This window comes from Heteronotia binoei, chromosome 17 (assembly GCF_032191835.1).
Source record: "Heteronotia binoei isolate CCM8104 ecotype False Entrance Well chromosome 17, APGP_CSIRO_Hbin_v1, whole genome shotgun sequence".
NCBI lineage: Eukaryota > Metazoa > Chordata > Lepidosauria > Squamata > Gekkonidae > Heteronotia > Heteronotia binoei.
The window spans coordinates 41474919-41497329 of NC_083239.1; the positions used below are offsets into that span (position 1 = coordinate 41474919).

The 22411-nt window shown below is 46.6% G+C and overlaps 1 protein-coding gene and 1 pseudogene across 1 annotated transcript; one reads left to right on the top strand and one right to left on the bottom strand.

The window, feature by feature from the left end:
* Window positions 1–1520: 1520 nt before the first annotated feature.
* LOC132586074 (phospholipase A2 inhibitor NAI-like) lies at window positions 1521–12356 on the bottom strand. Its single transcript, XM_060258017.1, has 5 exons — window positions 12184–12356; window positions 8500–8616; window positions 7184–7330; window positions 4577–4717; window positions 1521–1838 (listed from the first exon to the last, which is right to left on the bottom strand). Exons 1-5 carry the CDS (start codon window positions 12230–12232, stop codon window positions 1615–1617), a joined length of 678 nt encoding a protein of 225 aa, XP_060114000.1. The 5' UTR covers window positions 12233–12356; the 3' UTR covers window positions 1521–1614.
* Window positions 12357–20894: 8538 nt separating this feature from the next.
* On the top strand, window positions 20895–21580 carry LOC132586085 (membrane protein BRI3-like; annotated as a pseudogene).
* The last annotated feature ends 831 nt before the right edge of the window (window positions 21581–22411 follow it).

Genomic DNA, 22411 nt, shown 5'->3' on the forward strand with positions numbered 1-22411 from the left:
ACCAATTGGGTGGATTGCTGCCCACATAAGGGGGCGTGTTTAACTCAGCCCAAATGTATATAAGAAGTGGGGTGACCTGTTTGTGTTCCATTCTGCTATTGTTCAATAAACATTCTTGCTTACCTCAAGCTGGCTGAACTCACTATATAATACTCAGGCTCCTCACCTGGGCTGCATGGGAACCCCCCCAGGTCTGCTAGCGCCATAAGTGTCCAAGGACTTAAAGGCCTCATGAACAACCTCCAAGCATCAGGGATTCATTCTGATGATATGTTTTCACATAGGGCACTTCTATTGCCTTTTATTCAAATTGAATTTGGATTACAAGGAAAGCTTTAAAACCGATGGTGACGTCTTATGTTACAATATAAATGTGATATCTTGAAAAGTTATATAAACATATTCTTTGGTCGCACAGGGAAGCAATTTCAAATCAGTAGTCCCATTGCAGTTGCAGTTCCAGGATTCCAGTCACTCCGATTCAGCAGGGCTCCCCCACCAAGTAGACCGGGGTTACACATGGGAGAGACTTATCTCCATCTTTACTCCTCCACTTTCTTTGCCCAGTACATTATGGGAAAAGTACTCCTTAAAACACCTGCCATTAATGATAAAGGAGGGGAGGTGGGTAAGATCTTTAAATCCGAAAGCACTGATTCAGGTAGTAAAAGATTGATTCCATTTTAATAGTTGGAGGAATAAGCCAAATCCCACCCTCCAATGTGTGGCTAGTCCAGCTCCACCAATAACTTCCTCCCCCACAACAGGCTGAAAGAGCTCTGACAGAAGCTGTCCTTTCAAGGACAACTCTACAAGAGCAATGCCTGACCCCAAGCCACTCCAGCAGCTATGAATTCCTTCCTCAAAGAACATAGTTACTTCATTAATGTACCCTTTTAAATCTGGTCCCAGGATACTGATTAAAAAAACACACTTTGGAGGATTTAATGCACCTCCCGCCTCCTCATTTGTGCCTGGATCCAGCTCCACCGAACACTCTCCTTTCTCTCTTCAGCTCTCTCCTGACATAGGTAGGATCACCCATGGAAATGCAAGAGGCACACAGCTGCGAATTCCTTCCTCAAAGAGCATGGTTCTTCTATAGACGTACCCAATTTTAAACCTTATCGCAGCCTGCATGTAAAAAAATGCACACAATAGAGCCCTGTACAGGTTATGAACATATGAAGCTGCCTTATACTGAATTAGACCCTCGGTCCATCAAAGTCAATATTGTCTACTCAGACTGACAGCGGCTCTCCAGGGTCTCAAGCTGAGGTTTTTCACGCCCACTTGCCTGGACCCTTTATGTTGGCGATGCCAGGTATTGAACCTGGGACCTTCTGCTTACCAAGCAGATGTTCTACCACTGAGCCACCGTCCCTCCCCGGTTAGGGAGATGTCTGTGCAAATTTGGAGAAACTGCCAGGTTTGCAGGAAAAAAAATCTTAACCAAACCATAACACCCACCCTCTCAAAAGGATGGGGGTGCATTTAAATTGTAGCATCAGTACTGCACATCCTGTGGAAAATTTGTATTTTGTATTTGAAGGAAGGGAAGCAGCAAGAAGGAATCACTCAAGCAGCTGTTACATATCTCTACAGCAGAGCTTATCAGAGAAAGATCTTGAGTAGGAGGAGCCCAGAAAAGGTTTGAAGGAAGAGTGGAGGTGATCCTAGAAAGGCAGTAGGAGGCCCAGATCCTGGGAAGGCAATCGAAGTTCCAGAAGATGCCACACAACGTTCCAAGGTGATGAGATCTGAGGAACCCAGAAACTCATCGTTGCAGACATCATAGTTGGTACAACCTTTCAGGACAAAGCTGATGTTCAGATGTCCTGTAGAGAAATGGCAGTCATAATTAGAATTGCAAGTGTCTTTTGACTCCCAATCCACCCTACCCAATTGTTATATGAGAGGGGAAGTGAATGCCTATGGAGGAGGAGGAGATTGGATTTATACCCTGCTTTTACTCTGAATCTCAAAGAGGTTTATAATCTCCTTTACCTTCCTCCCCCACAACAGAAACCCTCTCCCAGCAGCTTCTGGGAGTAGACAACTCTACGAGAGCCATGGCTGACCCAAGGCCATTTAAGCAGGTGCAAGTGGAGGAGTGGGGTGTCAAACCCAATTCTCCCAGATAAGAGTCCGCACACTTAACCACTACACCAGACTGACTCTCGCGGAGACAGGAAGCATAGATTCAAACCCATTGGAAATTTAATTTTTAAAAAAAAAAACTAGGGGAATTTAGGATGTAGAGGAGGCTTCAATGCATTACGACATTCTGTGGGTTTCGTGAAGGGAGAGGAGATGGCTATTGCAACAGTGCATATGAAGGGTGGAGACAGGAAAAATGAAGAACAGAAGCAGCTTAGAACCTCCAAGCCTCGAACAGGCCCATATCTAAGGCTTTTTTTTTCCCCTAGAGGGGTGCCAGGGACGATAATTAATGAAACAGAATAAAAGGAGAGGGGGGCTGGGGGACCAGGAGAGGTTATGTCTGGGAGATTTAGGAGGGGGCGCTGCCTCCATCCCCCCCGCCTAGTTACGGCCCTGGCCCCCAAAGAAGCCAAGAAATATGTTGTTGTTTGTTCCATCAAGAGTATGGGTTCAGTATGGAGAGAGGCCTGTGGCTACGCAAGGGGTTGGCAGGGAAGCGGAAGGGGCAGCAACTTGGCCAAGATTCTTGGGAACGATTGACAAGCTGACCGTTCAATTCCCTGCCCTTCTACAAGTGATGGAAACGTTGCTGGAGGACTGGCGAGAGCAGGCACAAACCAATTAACCAGGGCTTTTTTGTAGCAGGAATTCCTTTCCGTATTAGGCCACACACCCCAGATGTAGCCAATCCTCCTGGACCTTACAGGGCTCTTATTACAGGGCCTACTGGAAGCTCTTGGAGGATCGGCTGCATCAGGGGTGTGTGGCCACTGACCTAATATGCAAAGGAGCTCCTGCTAGAATTCCACCCCTGATATAGCCAATCCTCTTGGAGCTTACAGGGCTCTTATTACAGGGCCTACTGTAAGCTCTTGGAGGATTGGCTACATCAGGGGTGTGTGGCCTAATAGGCATCGATTTGAATGGTAATATATTGAATCATGTTAAATGGTGAGGCAAAATACAGAAAAGCAGTTTTATCCTGAGTGGATATAAACCATGGCAGAAAGTAGCATTCACAGCGTTAGAAGCCATTGATACATTTGCCCTGGCCCCTTCCAGCAAATGAGGCATGAGGTAGTATTGATCTGGGCTGGAAATGTTCCAGTTAAGGGGAAGAGGTGGTGGCATAGCTACTTAGATAAGCGACACCCTTTTCAAACAGGCATTTGGTGCTTACTGCTGAAAAGAGCGGTTGCCACACCTTGTACAGTTTTCCAGGGCTTTTTTTGTAGCAGGAACTCCTTTGCATATTAGGCCACACACCCCTGATGTAGCCAATCCTCCTGGAGCTTACAGAAGGCCTTGAACTAAGAGCCCTGTAAGCTCCAGGAGAATTGGCTACATCTGGGGTGTGTGGCCTAATATCAATGGTCCATCGAGATCAGTATTGTCTGCTCTGATGGGCAGTGGCTCTCCAGGGTCTCAAGGGGAGATCTTTCACGTAACTGCTGCCCTGGTCCCTTTCGTTGAAGACTCTGGCAATTGGACCTGTGACCTTCAGCATGCAAAACTACCACTCAGCCATGCTTGCACCCAGGGCTTATTTTGTAGCAGGAACTCCTTTGCATATGAGGCTGCACTCCCCTGATGTAGCCAATCCTCCAAGAGCTCTTAGTCCAGGGCCTACTGTGAGCTCTTGGAGGATTGGCTGCATTGGGGAGGAGTGGTCTAATATGCCAAGAAGTTCCTGCTACAAAAAAAAGCCCTGCTTGCACTCCACATTGAGGTTGGCCTGGATGGAGACAGTAAGCCTAGATGAAGAAGAACTGCAGATTTATACCCCACTCTTCTCTCTGAATCAGAGACTCAGCGCGGCTTACAGCCTCCTTTATCTTCTTCCCTCACAACAGACACCCGGTGAGGTGGGTGGGGCTGAGAGAGCTTTCAGAGAAGCTGCCCTTTCAAGGACAACTCTTGCGAGAGCTATGGCTGACCCAAGGCCATTCCAGCAGCTGCAGGTGGAGGCGTGAGGAATCAAACCTGATTCTCCCAGATAAGAGTCCACGCACTTAATCACTACACCAGACTGGCTCTAGACGCTGCCTAACCCCCTCTTCCCTACAATACTGAAGCCAGTGGATATTTGCTAGCCAGGCAAGGGCAGCAACAGGCATGAGGGGATGGGCTCGATGTACACCCAACCCTGGGTGGTATATTACTTTAAACACTCAAGTAATGGCCTATCTACCAGTGTTCCCTCTGAGCCGAGTTAGCATGACCTAGCTCACAGATTTTTAGACTCCCTTTTGGTCTTCACTCAGGAAGGAGGACCCCAGAGCACATTATTTGATGCATTAGCTCACATTAGCTTTAATGCCAGTGCCTCACAAAGTATAATTTTTGCTCACAAGACTCTGCAGCTTAGAGGGAACATTGCTATCTACATGCACAGGCCTATATGCTTATTTACCAAAGCTTTTATCCACCATGAGCTCGGTACAATAGGTGTTGTCTCCCGTGCATTCTACAACCACGCCCTTGCAGTCACGTTTTCTCATAGAATAGCAAGCTGGACACTTGTTCCCATTGGGGATGGCATTGATGGGTGGCACTGCATGAAAGAGAAAAGTGTGAGTTTGGTTCTAGGATTGTCAATTGCCAGGTGGGGCCTGGAGATCTCCTGGAATTACACCTGACCTCTAGATTACAGAAGTCAGTACCCCTAGGGTTGTTTTGGATGGTGGACCATATGCAGGGGTGGAATTATAGCAGGGGCTCCTTTGCATATTAGGCCACATACCCCTGATGTAGCCAATCCTCCAAGAGCTTACAAAAAAGAATCTTCTACGCTCTTGGAGGATTGGCTGCATCAGGGGTATGTAGCCTAATATGCAAAGGAGCTCCTGCTGGAATTCCACCCCTGATCATATCGAACTATATCCTGCTGAGGTCTCTCCCCCTACCCTGAAACTTCCAAGCTTTGCCTCCAAATCTTCAGGAATTTCTCAACCTGGCGTCAGCAGACATAAATGGCAGTACTGGGGACTTAATTTTGGAAACCCAATCAAGTGAACACAAAACCAAATAATTTCGCTATCTGTATTTTCAGACCTCTCTCACTGCTAACTCTGGGGCAAGTTTTTTACAACCTCATGATCAATCAAACCACGAGTGTGTAAGCACATGGACACAAGAAACTGCCCCTCACCGAATCCAGCTCGTGGTCTACCAGGACCAATTTTGTCTACTCAAACTGGCCTTGGCTCTCCAGCGCGACGCTCTAGAATTTGCGGTAAAAACTCTATGGTACCATAGAGTTTCACCACGAATCCTAGAGCATCCCTGGTGCAATGTGCCCTTGGTCTATCCAGGTCAGCTTATTCTACTCAAACTGACATTAGCTCTCCAGGGTCTTAAGCAGAGGACTTTCACACATTTGCTACCTGGTCCATGTAACTGAAGAGGCTGGAGATTGAACCTTTCCATTCCTACCATATCCTCTCATAGCCCCTGCCCATTTATTGACAGCACAAGGAATTATAAAGACAGGATAAAATACGATGTGAAGGTTGCACTATGCAGGGAAAAAATCACTGTGGCTGCGATCAGACACATTAAATAATGCACTTTCAATCCATTTCCAATGCACTCTTCCGACTGGATTTTCCTGTGTGAACTTGCAAAATCCAGTTGGAAAGTGCACTGAAAGTAGAACGAAAGTGCATTATTTTGTGTGTGTGATCGAAGCCCGTGTGCCTCAAAAACAATTCTTGTGCATGATATACTTTTCTATGAATAAAACGGTTCTATTTAAATAGGAATGTGTGCGATAACACTAAACAATGTGCTACAGATGCAATACACACTATCTGCATGTGGCAAAATCCAGAAAAGCTCCACAGGTATACGAAAAATATCCGAATCTGAGTATTCAACTGCAGGAATTCATTTGCATATTAGGCCACACACCCCTGATACCAAGCCAGCCGAAACCGCGTTCCTGTGGATTCCTGCTCAAAAAAAGCCCTGCCAGTAGCTCACAAAGTAGAATTTTTGCTCACAAGCAGGGGTGGAATTCTAGCAGGAGCTCCTTTGCATATTAGGCCACATACTCCTGATGTAGACAATCCTCCAAGTGCTTACAAGGCTCTTTTTTGTAAGCTCTTGCAGGATTGGCTACATCAGGGGGGGTGGCCTAATATGCCAAGGAGCTCCTGCTAGAATTCCACCCCTGCTCACAAGACTCCACAACTTAGAGGAAGCATTGGCTGCATCTGCTGTACATCGTTTAGTGTTATCACACGCATTGATATTTAAATATGAAAGTTTTATTATTAGAAAAGTATAATGTGTACAAGAATGTCTTTTGAGGCATACAGTGATTTTTTCCCCTACATAGCTGCAACTTTTACTGACATCAGCAGTCCCTTTCTTTTTTTCCATCAAAAGAAAAGAAAGAAAGAAAGAAAGAAAGAAAGAAAGAAAGAAAGAAAGAAAGAAAGAAAGAAAGAAAGAAGGAAGGAAGGAAGGAAGGAAGGAAGGAAGGAAGGAAGGAAGGAAGGAAGGAAGGAAGGAAGGAAGGAAGGAAGAAAGAAAGAAAGAAAGGAAGGAAGGAAGGAAGGAAGGAAGGAAGGAAGGAAGGAAGGAAGGAAGGAAGGAAGGAAGGAAGGAAGAAAGAAAGAAAGAAAGAAAGAAAGAAAAAGAAAGAAAGAAAGAAAGAAAGAAAGAAAGAAAGAAAGAAAGAAAGAAAGAAAGAAAGAAAGAAAGAAAGAAAGAAAGAAAGAAAGAAAGAAAGAAAGAAAGAAAGAAAGAAAGAAGGAAGGATTCACGGTTACCAGATGGCCATCTGCAGCAATGCAGATCCTGTGAATTTTATGGAGAGGTGTTTGTGAATTTCCTGCATTGTTCAGGGGGTTGGACTAGATGACCCTGGAGGTCCCTTCCAACTCTATGATTCTGTGAACCAGAGCATAGAGCAAAGCTGGTGTGCAGTATAAATTCTTGGGTTCAATTTTCAGAAGCTTGAAGTGGTAAGAGGGAGTGGGAGGAGGAAAGAAGGGAAGCAGCAGGCACTTACATGGCGGAATGACCTCACACTCCTCTCCCACGCAGCAAGTTGTTTTGACCAGTATCTGCTGCATGATGCCAAAATCAAGATAACGGATGGGGTTGTTGCATAATTTTGAATGGAGACAAGCCTTCCCGATGGCCTCTTCCTCAAACACTGTAGTGTGGGAAAGGTTGGTGTTTGAATTAAGAGATCCAGTCTTAGGATAGAGACCTCCCCCTGCCCCAGCCACACCCCCAGCATCCCATGGGAGCATCAGAGGACCACACAAAGCCGTTTCATCTGGAGTCAGATCTTTGGTCTGTCATGCCCAGATTGACTTGCAACCCAAAAGCCTTGAGGTCGAGGTTCTGAGACTTGCATTTGGGGCCTTCTTTGTGCAGAATCTGTGCCCTTCAGGATGCTGGGCTACCTTCAGGAAATCAAATCATAGAATCATCATCATCATCATCATCATCAACATCATCATCATCATTTAAACTTGATGGATCAGCTGGTGCTGATACAGGGCTTTTTTGAGCAGGAACACACAGGAATGCAGTTCCAGCTGGCTTAGCATGAGGGGTGTGTGACTTAATATGCAAATGAGTTCCTGCTGGACCTTTTCCTTTAAAAGCCCTGCGCAAAACAATGGTGTCATCAGGGGTGTGGCCTAATATGCAAATGAGTTCCTGCTGGGCCTTTTCTACCCAAAAAAGCCCTGTATATATATATATATAAAATCAGTTACATTAAAAAAAGATTACAAACCCTGATGGTATCTTTAAAGTGTTCTTATTCCGTCATTACATCGCATCAGGGGTGGAGGGATCCCCCCAAGAAGGGGCGGGGAAAAGAAGGTGCCAGCATGGCAACCATCGCTGTCCTCATGCAAAGGCTTGGTGGAACATCTCTGCCCTACAAGCCCTGCAAGACTGTAGAAGATCCTGCAGGGCCCTGATATCTTCTGGCAGAGCATTCCACCAAGCTGGGGCCAAGACTGAAAAAGTTGAGGACAGGTGGACCTCTTGCATAGAGGCTCCGGCTTCTTGGCAGGTGTTAGAGCATCCCTTGGTAGCATTCCTGAGTAAGCCAGTCCTGGAATAAGAATCTGAAGGGCTTTTTTTTTGTAGCAGGAACTCTTTTGCATATTAGGTCACACACACGATGTAGCCAATCCTCCAAGAGCTTACAGGGCCTACTGTAAGCTTCAGGAGGATTGGATCCATTGAGGTGTGTAGCTCAATATGCAAAGAAGTTTCCTGCTACAAAACAAGCCCTGGGAATCTGTGATTTTGGATCTCGGTTCGCCTTCACCGGACCCTGATGGCAGCTGCTGGACTTACCTCCCGAGGATCTTAGCTGTATGATGCCACATGTGTCTGTATCAGAAGAACACTCCCCAAAAGGTCCCTTACAGGTGGGGCCCACGGAGAAACAATGCTCACACGAAAGAGACTCTCCTAAGAGTTGGAGAAAGTAGAAACAATCACCGGATTGATCTTTCAGGGACCTGTTCTCATGTCCAAGGTTACCACCCGAGGTGCAATTAATGCCTAGGCATGGAGAATGTGGGACAGGAGCCCTTTCTGGGGAGACTCATGGGACGCATGAATGGCAGGGCGCTTCAGAAGAAGAAGAAGACTGCAGGTTTTTCCCTGCCCTTCTCTCTGAATCAGAGTCTCAGAGCGACTTACAATCTCCTATAACTTCTCCCCCCAACAGACACCCTGTGAGGTGGGTGGGGCTGAGAGGGGCTCTCACAGCAGCTGCCCTTTCAAGGACAACTCTTTCAGAGCTATGGCTGACCCAAGGCCGTTTCAGCAGCTGCAAGTGGAAGAGTGGGGAATCAAACCCGGTTCTCCCAGATAAGAGTCCGCACGCTTAACCACTACACCAAACTGGCTCAGAGGGGGCTCATCACTGAGTAATCGTGTCCAACCAGGGTTATCGAGTCCAACCCCGTGTACAATGCAGAGACTGGAACAGGGAGTGTTGGGAGAACTGGGGAAATCCACCAGCCCCGCCTGTGCTGTTGCATGCTATAAATTTTACAGCAAAAACATCACTGCTTGAAGCATTTACTGACGGTAGGCCTTCTAGCAGTAGAGAGGATACATCCAAGTTATAGGTGTGGGAGAAGCACAAGAAGAATCAAGGGAGATTCTTCATTTTGAAAAGGTAAATCACAGCTTCTCTAGAGTCCAGTTGGACTGAACATACCCTGCACTGCTCAACATAACCCAAGTCCCTCTCTGAAAGGTGATCTTCACCAGGAGAGGTGTTTGTAAGAACCAAAGATTGCCAAGTACAACTCAAAAAATATCTGGGGACATTGGAGGTGGAGCCAGGAGCAAAGGTGTGGTAAGCACAATTGAACTCCAAAGGGAGTTCTGGCCATCATAGTTAAAGGGAGCACACTATTTTTAAATGCCTTCCCTCTATTGGGAATTATGAAGAATAGGAGCACCTTCTTTGGGGGCTCAAAGAATTGGACCCCCCAGTCCAATCCTCTTGAACCTCAGGGAATATTTTAAGACTCACCAGATACTATGCTGAAACTTTGGTGCCTCTACCTCAAAAAACAGCCCCCCCCCTCTAGAGCCCCATGGATCAATTCTCCATTATACCCTATGGGAACTGGTCTCCATAGGGAATAATGGAGTGCACTGCAGACATTTCCCTCCCCCACCTCCGCTTTCTGATGACCCTGAAGTGGTGGGAGGACCTCCAAACTGGGGAATCCCCTGACTCCACTTGAGAATTGGCAGCCCTAGTGGGCATAATGGAGCCCATGGATGCCATATTGCATTTAGTTAGTTAGTTCAATTTCTATCCCACCCTCCTTGCAAATGGGCTCAAACTGGGCATCAGGCCTCAGATTCAGCAGGAGCTCACAGGATCACAGCTCCCGAACCTTTCTGAGGATTCCCCCTCCTCCTCCCTACCTACCTTGTCCATTGAATAGTAGGTGCAGCTGCATAACAATCTCTGGATTAGGAGAGCGGGCAGCCAGCCAGACACCAGGAGCTTTGCCACGCCCCCAGCACCCCTCATTAACCCCTGATGATGCCCACACCACCCTTTCTCCACTTCTTGTGTGATTTTGGGCAGTGAGTGACTTTCTGGCCTTTTGACTGGGGGGGAGCGGCCCGGGAGAGCCCCACACGAGCTAGACCTGCTTGGGCTGACTGGATCTCTAGCCAGCCCAAGCAGGCCTTGCTCGCTTGGGTCTCTCCTTTCTTGCATTGGGCTGCTTTTGGCATATGCGAGTGAGTTATGCTAATGAGCTCCATCACCTATTTTTCTACAAAACGACCCTTGCTGGCCATCCTTGATCTGCAGAGTCCATAGAGAAGCTAATGGCTGCCAATCAAGCTAATGGCTGCCAATCAATCTACAAAACAACCCCTGCTGGCCATCCGTGATCTACAGAATCTATAGAGAAGCTAATGGCTGCCGATCAAGCTAATGGCTGCCAATCAATCTACAAAACGACCCCTGCTGGCCATCCTTGATCTGCAGAGTCCATTGAGAAGCTAATGGCTGCCAATCAGTTTGAATCACCAGGGTCTCTGCCCATGTGCTGTTTGGGTGGAATCTGACACAAACCAGTCTGGCAGGGAGGCGCGGACATTCAACATGTGCCCAACAGACTGATCCCAACCTTTGTATATGATATGGCTGACAGTCGCACATGTTCGTGTTGATACGGGCAACATCGCTAGCTCGGGCCCCCCACTGCTTCCCAAAGTCCCCCATTGCAAACTCCTTACAAATCTTTACCTGTAGTTGTAAACTGAATTAGAAAATGTTCTGCTTGGAGATAATGAAAAGTTGATTTCAAAATTATATAAACTATTACTGAAATGGTCTACTGAAGATGAAGTAGTAAAATCTCAAATGATAAAATGGGCAATTAATGTTAATAAAGAAATACAGGTGGAAACATGGGAATACTTGTGGAAGAACTCTATGAAAATTTCGACATGTTATAATATTAAAGTTATAAAATGATGCACAGGTGGTATATGACTCCTAAAAAGTTAGCAAAAATGAACAATAAGATGCCAGATAGATGTTGGAAATGCAAAAAGCATGAAGGTTGAACATGAACATATGAAACTGCCTTACACTGAATCAGACCTTTGGTCCATCAAAGTCAGTATTGTCTTCTCAGACTGGCGGCAGCTCTCTCAAGCTGAGGTTTTTCACACCTATTTGCTTGAACGTTTTTTTGGAGATGCCAGGGATTGAACCTGGGACCTTCTGCTTCCCAAGCAGATGCTCTACCACTGAGCCACCGTCCCTTTCTACCATATGTGGTGGACTTGTGAAAGAGCAAAAAAGTTTTGGCAAATAATTCAACAAGAAATCTCTAAAACGTTGGGATATGAACTTAAGAGAACTCCAGAGACTTTCCTATTGGGATTACAAATGGAGAAATTTCCAAAAGAAGATAGAACTGTAAATTGGTATTTGCTATCAGCTGCTAGGACATTATATGCGTAGTTATGGAAGCAAGATAAAATACCAGAAAAATGCGACTGGATTGTAAAAGCCATGTCATGGAGTGAATTGGATAAATTTACAAGAATCTTGAAAGACTATGATTTAGAGGGATTTAAAAGGGATTGGGATAAATTCAGAAGATATATAGAAAAAGAATGGAAAGTAAAAGGACATTGGGCGATTTTCGAGAATACCACCTAGATTTTTAGGAGAAGAAAAAAGATGAACTATAATAACTGGGTGGGACTTTATAAAGTATAAGAAATGTGTTTATTTCTCAGCAAAATGATATATATATATTTCCTTTTTAAATTAAGATTCTTTTAAAGTTAAAAATACCTTTTGATATTAGAATTTTAGGTAATTGGCACCGGCGGAAGTCAAGATTTGGGAGGAGGGGAGATGGGGACAGTGTAATGTATGGGGAAGGTAGTAAGTGTTTATTAATATTTTTTTTAGTATTGGATATGATTACCATATATTACCAAATAAAATTGTTTAACATGAAAAATCTTTACCTGTAGCTATGAAGGTGGCCAAGAGGCAGGTGGGAAGAAAGCTCTGCATTGTTCCGGAGGTTGCCTTTAGCTGGGACGAGAGCCGGGCTGGAACTCTTGAATTCAGCAAAGTCTCTGCTTCTGTCTGATATAACTGTGGCTCTTCGCCAGAATGCCCAGCCTCTTCCCGGAAAGATAGGCTGGATATCTGCAAAAACCTCCTCCTCTGGTCTAGCTGCAGATCTTGCATAGAAGGAAACAAATGTCTCCCAGGAGGAGGAGAAGGAGCAGGAGGCATCATCAAAACAATTCTCCCGTTCTCTTCCGTGCTCCCAAAAAAGGAAGTCTAAATCGTTCTGGGTAAGACCATACCTTACTGAGGAACACAGTGTGATGTTTTGTTGATTTAGAACTAGCCTGATCTCTTTTTCCATCCATTTCCCCTTCGAGGTAAGGAAATTTGATTTAGACGCCATCTGGAATGGTTATTGTTGTCATTTACAGGGCTTTTTTTTTTTTTTAAATGTAATTTAAATTTGACTCCTCCTGATAAATATATTTTGAACTGGAAGGAAACAGCAGTTTCAGAGGGTATGCTTCGAGCTGGTGCTGCCTGGACTCCACGCCAGTCTCGGGTGCAACATTTTGGGGACAACATGGAAAGTCACAATTGGCTGCTCCCAAACTTACCCCCATAGTCCACTGAAGGTTTTAGAGGGGATGCGAGAATATCCACGTTCGTTAAGTACTTCTAAAACTTACAGCAGCAAAGATGTGCTTCAGTTTGAGGAGGAGCAGCGACACCCCGCAAGCTCAAAGGATGGGAGAATAACAGGTCCGGGATGGAACGGGATGGGGGGGGAGACTCTGATGCACCGCAGTGTCTCTTTTTCCATCATAGCAAAACGAGAATACAATATGCCTAGTCATGACACTGCCCAGTGGATGATTCAAAACCATATAAATTATGCAAATCCAGACAGCTTAAGTGAAAAGAAGACAGTAAAAATGATCTTTCAACTCAACATCCTGCATTAGAGATCTGTTCTGATTAGATGCTTCCATCGGGGATACATTCCATTGAGTGCTTCAGAAAGTTTCCTTTTCCAGAATTTTGTCAGCAAGTCAGATTTGCAAATGATCCAGCAATACTTTGCAGAAATAATTTTTAAGAAACCTACAGGATCTATATCTCGCTTTAATCCAGAGAAACAATGTCCTTAAGAGCTGCATTCATTCCCTGGTGGGTTCAACTCATACTGTGCTTAACATTTGCAAACAGGGGTTCCAGTCCTTTTGTAAGGTGCTTGGATACATTCAAATAGATTTAGGCCCATTCTGCACTGACAGCTTTCTCCGGAGAATCCCAGCAGCCAGTGGTTTAAAGCTTGATTTTGGATTTGCATGTCTTCCCTCTGCACTATTTTTTTTTTTATCCTCTGGTTTATTTATACTGTATTCTGAGCAGGGCTTTTTTTGTAGCAGGAACTCTTTTGCATATTTGGCCACACACACCCTGATGTAGCTAATCTTCCTGGAGCTTGCAGTCGGCCCTGTACTAAATGCCCTGTAAGCTCTTGGAGTATTGGCTACATCATGGGGTGTGGCTTAATCAAATGTGAAATTCTAGCAGGAGCTCCTTTGCATATTAGGCCACACACCCCTGATGTAGCCAATCCTCCTGGATCTTACAGTAGGCCTTGTACTAAGAGCCCTTGAAGCTCTTGGAGGATTGACTACATCAGGGGTGTGTGGCCTAATATGTAAAGGAGTTCCTTCTACAAAAAAAGTTCTGATTCTGGGTATGAATTCTGCATCAATAAACAAAAACCCATATATATAGGTGGACATGTCACTTGTCACATGTGGGGGTGGTGACCAACAGGGTTTTTAATTGATATAGCCATCCTAATGCAGCTGTGCAGTACTGCCCAGCAAACACTTTTCATTTAAATCTTCCTGATTCAGGTTTAGGGCATGCCTTTTAGCATTCGTTCTTTGAATAAAAGGGACCTAAAAGGAACGCAAGCAAAAGGGGGGGAAACCCGCTCTTGAAAACCACCAAACTTTTACAAGCCCCATTTTCTGTATTGCTGAGGACTATGGGATTCTCTGCTTCCAAACGCAGAATCATAGAATCATACAGCTGGAAGGGACCTCCAGGGTCATCTAGTCCAACCCCTTGCACAATGCAGGAAACTCACAAATACCGCCCCCTAAATTGTCAGTCTTTCTGCGGGAGTCTGAATTCCCCTCTCCCTTGCCTTTATTTTTGCTGAATCCCTGAGAAGGGGCTGTCCACCGATGGTGGGAGAACAAACAAAGCTCCGAAAATGCAGAGTACTTTTATGTTATTTCAAGCTGTTTTTAGCCTGTTCTCATCTTGGTTGAAGAACTGAAAAATTCCAAGAACTTGGGACCAATTTCCCAGTCGCCTAACACCGCTCTCAAGCTCCTCTTCTCAGCAAGGCTTCTGTCCAATTTCACACGATCTGTCCCAGGATTGCAATTTGCTTCGGCTTTTTCACAAGACAAACAGAAACTGGTTTTTAGAGGCTTCTGTTTGCCTTGCAAAAAGGCTGAAGCTAGTTGCAGCCCCAGGGCAGATAGCATGAAATCAGATGGAGAAGAGGAGGGTGAGAGTAGCGTAAGACGAGTGGGAAATCTATTTTAGTTGCAGGAACTCCTTTGCATATTAGGCCACACACCCCTGATGTAGCCAATCCTCCTGGAGCTTGCAGTAGGCCCTGTAAGAAGAACCCTGCAAACCCTTGAAGGGTTGGTTACATCAGGGGTGCGTAGCCAAATATGCAAAGGAGTTCCTGCTGCCCAAAAATAAAATAAAAAAGCCCTGGCACTTTTTATATTTAGCTTTATCCTACTAATGAGGAGCTGGTCGTTAGCAGCTTAAAGAAAGCTTCCAGTTGGCTGGTGTGATTCATTAAGATTTAATTAGCTTTGAAGATTCAGAGTCCTCTAAAGTTTTTTTTTTAATTTGGCGGGTTTCCACCCCCCCTCCCAAGCTGTGAGAGGCTGTGCAATTTTTACTGCTTATTCTAAATACCCACGGGAAAGGACTGCAGAAAGATAAGAGCGAAGATCATTATTGATAGCAATATTCTTATTCTTATCCAACTTACTGTTTCCTTTAGGGCAGGGGTAGGGAACAGTGGCTCTCCAGAAGTTTTTTGCCTACAACTCCCATCAGCCCCAGCCATTAGCCATGCTGGCTGGGGTTGATAGGAGTTGTAGGCAAAACACTTCTGGAGAGCCACTGTTCCCTACCCCCACTTTAGGCATCCTACAGTTCTCCCTACATTTCTTATCTGAGTATCGCTTACTTCTGGCTTCCACTCCTGCAAATCATTGGGGGGGAGGACTTATCTTTTTTGTAAGCCACCCTCCCCTCACTCAAACAATCCCAACTAGAAGCGAGGCTGCCCACACTGGGGGCAGAGAGCATACTGCTTTCTTCTCCCCCTCCCTCTGCCTCCCCTCTTTCCTATCCCACCCACCCCAATCTTTCTCTGCAGGGCTTTTTTTTTGTAGCAGGAACTTGTTTGCTTATTAGGCCACACACCCCTGATGTGGCCAATCCTGTAAGAGCTTTCAGGGCTCTTAGTACAGGGCCTACTGTAAGCTCTTGGAGGATTGGCTGCATCAGGGAGGTGTGGCCTAATATGCAAAAAAACTCTGCTTCCCTGGGCTTCTGTTGCTGCAGCCGCAGATTACCAGTTGGGCAGGAAAGAGATGCCCTGGAAATGGAACTCCTGGGCAGCTCCTGTGAACATAGGGCTCGGCATTCACCCTTTGGGCACTCAGAGCAGCCCATTTCTTATGGGGGAAGCAGCATCAGGGGGAGAATAAAACCTTGCACAGCTCATTGTAAACTCCCCTCCCCCCAGTCATTTAAAGGGCTTCCCCCCCCCTGCAATCTGTCTAGCAAAAATCTCTGGAACTGTAGTCTTTGTGATCGTGGTCCAGCGAAAGTCTTCTTTTGGGAGACTAATGAGCTTGTAAAAAGTAATTTTTCAAAAGGCTACCCGAGAGTACATACAGATTGAAGGATCTCCTTTCTAAGAACGAGCCCAGCACGGAACTGACCAATAAGGAGTGGGAGGAATGACCTCAGTGTATGTGGGGGAGGGGGCGGCAGGGAGTGACCTCCGAGGGGCTAGAAATGGGTGGGAGGGGAAATCTGAGATGAACGTGTCAGCTTTTGAATTAGCTTCGGCTTGGGAGAGAGGGGAGGGGAAAACTGGCTGAAACACTGCTCTCAAATAGCCAGAGCTAAACAGTGGACGGAAAGTGAACTGAGTGCTGAAGGGAGGAAAAACAATGCAGAAGCGAAAAATCTGGCTGCATGTGCACAGTGAATGTGGTGGCAATGTAGAACCACAAAGAAAACCAGACTGACATGCAAGGAAAGCCCCTTACTTTTCATACATATGGACATCATGATCACCAGTATGGTTGCCAGGGTGCCTGGAGTTTTGACTCTCACACATCTGCTCTAAGAAGTGGACTTTGCTTACAGTTTCTAAGGCTTATGTGGATACTATAAGCCTCAGCTTTGCAGCAGCATTCTACATCTGGATGGGTGTTAGCCAGAATTACAGATGAGCTGCCAGCTACTCCATGTGTGCCCAGTCTTGGCCACTGCAGTGGCAGAAGCCACACCACCATGAACTGTACAGGCAAGCAGTTTCCAGCCTGTCTCCATGAACCAAAGGCTAACACCACCAGAATCCATCTTGTTTTCCTGATTCCATCTCCAGCATCTGCTTCAACTTTTGCATAAGGCAATCAAGCTTATCCAGGCATGGATCCTGCCAGACCACTCAAGCCTTTGTTTAATAAAACCCTGGACAAAGGCTCTTAAGATAGAAAAAGAGGAAGACCATCTCCTGCCAGAGCCAAGTCTTTGTCTAAGCCGGGTGATACCTAGGTCAATATTTGATTCCCTATTGTCACCTTCCCAGATAAGTCCATCTAATCTTAAGTGTTCCCCACCCAGTGTCCACTTCCATTATTCTCCCCGTTTGACACCTTGGAGCCTGCCCCCATGGCCTGTTTCAATCTGAAAGTTCTTTCAGGTACACAGGACCCAGGCAAGTTCATTGGTCAAAAGCAGGTACCCAATGGGGCACCACCAAGGAACTTTCTATTGGCTCTGCAGTAGTCCAGCCTTCCTGGTCATTGCAGAGCCTCCCCTTTCTCCTCCCTCCTACTTTCCAGGGTCTAAAGGTAGCCTATTTAACCTCTGACCCAACTCCACTCATGTGTGCTTCTATCAGCAACCCAACTTCCGCTGCATAGATCCATCCCCAATTCTGGCCACAGTTTTGGGTCCATTTCCCCCGTCCTCTTTTGTCACCATCGGAGCCTTCCTTGGAAGCTACGAGAGGTAAGTATTACCCTGTGTGTCTACCCTTATATGTTCCCCTATCGATCTATCTGTATTTCTTAGGACTGTGTGAATGTATGATTGTATGTGTATTTTTATCTTGTATGGAAGACTATATTTTTCTTAATAAATTATAATTGGTGTTATTAAATTAGAGTCCCAAATATCTAAGCATTACTTTTCTGGACGTGTGTTCTTGTATACATTGGTAAAAGATTCCTAGTGAGCCAGGTGCCCACCTAACTAATTCCCCAACCTTGTTTGGAGGGCATTTAGGCTTACAGACACTCACAGTGAAAGCAAGGCCAAGCACCTGTGCAGAATAGACCTTAGACATGCTCACAGCTATGACTTTTCTTCATGCAGTTAGACTGTCTTACTATCAACACTGTCAACCTCCCTGTCTTTTACCGAGGCCCATTTCTTAAAAGGGCACGGTTGTGGTCTCTGTCACACTGTTGGGCAAGACTAGCCACTGTTTTGCCCCATTTACTTTGGTGCAAGGGAAACAGAAGCTTGATTCTTCCATGGGCTGAGGGTAAGTGCTGAATGGGTAGGGTTACCAACCTCCAGACAGAGTAGGGCTGCCAAGCCCCCGGTCTGGGTGGGAAAGGTTCCCAACCAGCCAGCCCACATTGGGCCAGCGAGGGGAACCTCCCCCAATCTCGCCAGTGCAATCACATCACCCAGAAGTAATGTCATCGCGCCAGCAACTGTAGGCGATTTCGAGAAAACTATGGTTTTCCCAGAGCCTCTATCCCTTTCAGAGGGAAAACTCTATGGTACAATAGGTACCATAGAGTTTTCCCCTCCCAAATGGCTAGAGCATCTGGGAAAACCATAGAGTTTTCCTGGAATCGCTGGTGTAATGATGTCACTTCCGGGTGATGTCATTGTGTTGCATACGCATGCTAGCGCAAGCATGAAGACAGTCCCCCGCTGGGGGATTAAAGGTACTTGGCAACCCTAAAACAGGGCCTGAAGATCTCATAGAATTTCTGTTGATCTCCAGATTACAGAGGTCAGTTACTCCAGAGAAAATGACTGCTTTGGAAAGTGGCCTTCTATGGTATAATAGCCTACTGAGGTCCCTCATCTCTCCAAACCCTGCCCTCCTTGGGCTTCACCCTCAAAACTCCAGAAATTTCCCATCATGCAGTTTTTTGTAGGACCTTGTTTGCATATTAGACTCCACACACCCCTGCTGTAGCCAACCCTCTTGAAGCTTACAGTAGGCCCTGTACTAAGAGCCCTGTAAGCTCCAAGAGGATTGGCCACATCAGGGGTGTGTGGCCTAATATGCAAACGAGGTCCTGCTACAAAAAAGCCCTGGCCACCCCTATGAATGGGGTGTGTCTGTCTGTAGCAAAATGCTTGACGTAACTACTTCAGTCCATAAGATGATGTGACCTCTAAGCCCATAACTGGTGAGAAACCCATGACTGAACTCCAGAGACCCTTCTGGGCATTGCTTGTGACATGGTGATGTCACTTCTGGCATCCACCAGAAATGATGCCACCACACATCCAGGTGACACTGCTATTTGGACAAGAATTCTATGGTAGAAGCCATTTTTACCATACAGCTTTTGCCCAAATCCCGGCACATCACTGAGATATCACAACTCGATGATGTCACTTCCTATGTGCACCAGAAGTGACATCCCCACATCACCAGGATCTTCCTCTCCCTCCTGGTGATTCCCCCTCATCTCCCACCAGTTGCCACGAAGGACCTGGCAATCCTAGAAGCAGAGTGTCATGGGTACTGGGGACCCTGCAGAAGAAGCTGAGCCTGCAGAAGAAACTGTGCCCCTGCCACCTGCACCAGTGCCCCTGCCTCCTGCTGGAGAAGATCCAAGCCCCCCTGCCTCGCCCTCTCAGGTGGCTCGTGTGCGTGACCGCCTTCGTCAGGACATCAGGGATCGGAGGAGGGCGGCACGCTCACGAGCAAGACGCTCCCTGAGCCCTGAGTTTTGTAAGGATTCTGGCCCTTCTATGAGTGAGGATGCTTGAGTCTCAGCAGGATCCTGGCTGCCTCTCTGAGCCAGCAATTAGCCCAAATGGGCAACAGACATCAGAGTGTTATATAGCTGTGGGCTTTGGGAGGAGGCTTTGTGGAAGCAACTAGTCACTTACCTGATGTTCTAGCGGCCACTTTGGCTTTTGACTTTGGCTTCTGGACCCCCTGACTTTGGCTTTGACTTCTGGACCCCCTGACTTCAGCTTCTGAACCTCTGACCTGCGATACCTGGACTGTGATTCGATTGGCGCCTTGGACCCTCTTTGCTCACCAGCCACAGACCTTGGACTGCCCCTGGACTTTGCCTGACCCGGCCCCAGCCCGTGACACAGAGGTGGTTTGTCATTGCCTTCCTCTGCAAAGTCTTCCTTGGTGGTCTCCTACCAAAGTACCTACTCCTGCTTAACTTCCAAGATCTGATGAGATTGGGCTGTACGATACCATTCCACATCCCTGTAGATTTTATATTGACATTTTATTCAAAGGTATATTTAAATTACATTGAATTATTTTAAATAGATAGTAATAATTTGTACTACATTTTGAAAATATGCACAGTTTTGGGGGGGCTGTTATTCCGGAGTGGTGCCATTTAAGACAACAAAATATAATTTTTATCAGGGGGCAGGCTCTTGGGATAGAAAGGCAGATCCGAATAAATAATACAAAGAAGATCAGCCTAGTATTTATTACCTCTGATTTAGAAACGTTGCCTTTTTCCAGAATTGTCCTTGGGTGAGGTCACACTTACATTAAATCCATCAGCAACCCATCTTTAAAGCGCCGTTATTTCGTCTGTCAGATAATCCGCCGCATCCTGTTTCCCGATCAGACAGCTGCTGTTCCTTTACAGTTCTGATGGTATGCCGTGTTGATCCCGTCCCCTGCTCGATCACACAGCGCCCTCCGGAACTTCTTTCAGATGGCGGCAATCCGCATTAGCGCAGGCGCAGTGCTGGGCTAACAGAGGGTGTGTTTCTGCTGAGAGCATGCGCGTTTGCAGTAGCGGGGTTTCCGGCTATTTAAACCTTTTTTTTTTTTGTTTCCCCGGCAGCTCTATCGATATATCGTTGTGTCGAATTAGCGTTGCCTCTGCCTTGCGGGGCGTGTGCGGGGTGGGATCTTTTTGCAAGCGCCGGTTATTATTTTATTTTATTTTATTTTGCAAGCTCTCCAGCTCTAGCGCTGCTCCCTGGGCGCCTCCTGCCTTTCCTCCCGTTGCAAAAGCCGGGTGCAAAAAGTTGGCTCAGCAACGTTTGCCGATTCTCTGGCTTGGGGAGGGCGGCTCGCCCTGCCTGAGCAATGGACAATAAGCCCCTCTTGCAAGACAGACCCCCCGCCTACAGCCCGGCCGCCCAGGGAGGCGGCTACGAGTATGGGCAGCAGGGGGGCTACGGGACCATCCCTTCAGTCCAGCCGGGCTTTCAGCCGCCGCCCTACACGTACCCCATGGGGTCCCCCGCAGCCTACGCTGTTCCTCCTGCTGCTTCTCCGCATGCCTACCCCAACACCACCTACACGATAATCCAACAACCTACAACCACTACCTCGGTTGTAGTAGTAGGTGGCTGCCAGCATGCAGAGTCGGAGTCCTGGAAGACACACTTTCACCTGTCTCGGCGTCTTTTGCGCGATTGCCTTTTTCCCTATCGGAATTCTTTTCTGCCTTGCGTTGAGGCAACGGAGATGCCCTAACTGCGGGGCGACGTTTGGTTAAGGGCTCCATCGACGACACAGACGCACAGAGGCTTTTGGGGAGCTGTAACTGTATTGTAGAACCTTTTCTCCCTCCCTGCCCCCCCCCCATGTAAATGCCATGTACAATCACGTTGATGCTTCAGAGCTGATTTTGTATAAGTGTGACGAAGTGAAATCTTTTGCATGCAAAAGCTGTTCCAGGGGCATGTCTAATGCAGGGCGCGAAATCCTTACCCGGCTTCTTGTTTAAATGCACCTTTTGAAAAAATTTAAATAAAAATGGCTCTTTTTTTTTTTTGCACTACTTTTCGGAAAAGATCGCCTCACATGCTAGAAATCTCGATACTCGCATATCGAGATTTCGATATATCGCTATTACGCAATAAACTAAAATATATTTTTAAAAAAAGGCCGGGCACGCACGTTTCGGAAGCCCCCCCCCCCAATTAAGCTTAGGAATACAGCCGCTAATAAGCAATTTTTTCGAGTTCCTTCCTTCGATGGCGCAGTGATATGCATTTTGTTTGTGGCAGGAAGCTGGAAGCGGGAAGCGCTGCTGTGACTCAGCAACGATTGCCCGTTCAGATGCTCCAGAGCACTCAGGAAGCGCTCAGGAAGCGTCTTGTTCCGGATTAAAAGCAGTAGCAAATTAATCCGCGAGCAAGGCGCATCAGCGTGGAACGGGCACGGGCTAAGCACGCTTCACAGATGTGGACGTGTGAACGTCCCGGTAAAATCCGACATGCTTGCGGGCTCAACTCATGCCCGTAGCGGGGTTTTTTGGACGTCTGACCGCACCCCTTGTGAAAGCGAACACATTTCAAATATTCTCCCATTGGATTTTTCAGAACCTTTAATAAATTGCGTTCCGGGATTGTTCTTGCTTATCCCTCCCCGTTAACATGGCAGTTTCATACATTCAAAGTGATATAGTGCAAGGTAAGCCATGGAGGCCACACCCATTATGTCTCCCATGTGCTGATACGCGATACCATCAGTGACTCAGCCTGGGCACCGCCGACCACCTTCTTTCTGGGTATTGAAACATCTGAAACATACAGCTCCGGCAGACCCACTTCATCCATCCAGTACCCACCACTGCTATCAACGAGTGAGCACCT

Bases quoted from the DNA above. Each gene is read 5' to 3' on its own strand.
- LOC132586074 (XM_060258017.1), bottom strand. From the start codon at position 12,232: ATGCAGAGCTTTCTTCCCACCTGCCTCTTGGCCACCTTCATAGCTACA. The intron at 7,331-8,499 runs GTAAGTCCAGCA...CCCACACTACAG, and splicing joins ACAGCTAAGATCCTCGGGAG to TGTTTGAGGAAGAGGCCATC. The intron at 4,718-7,183 runs GTAAGTGCCTGC...TCTTTCATGCAG, and splicing joins GTGTGAGGTCATTCCGCCAT to TGCCACCCATCAATGCCATC.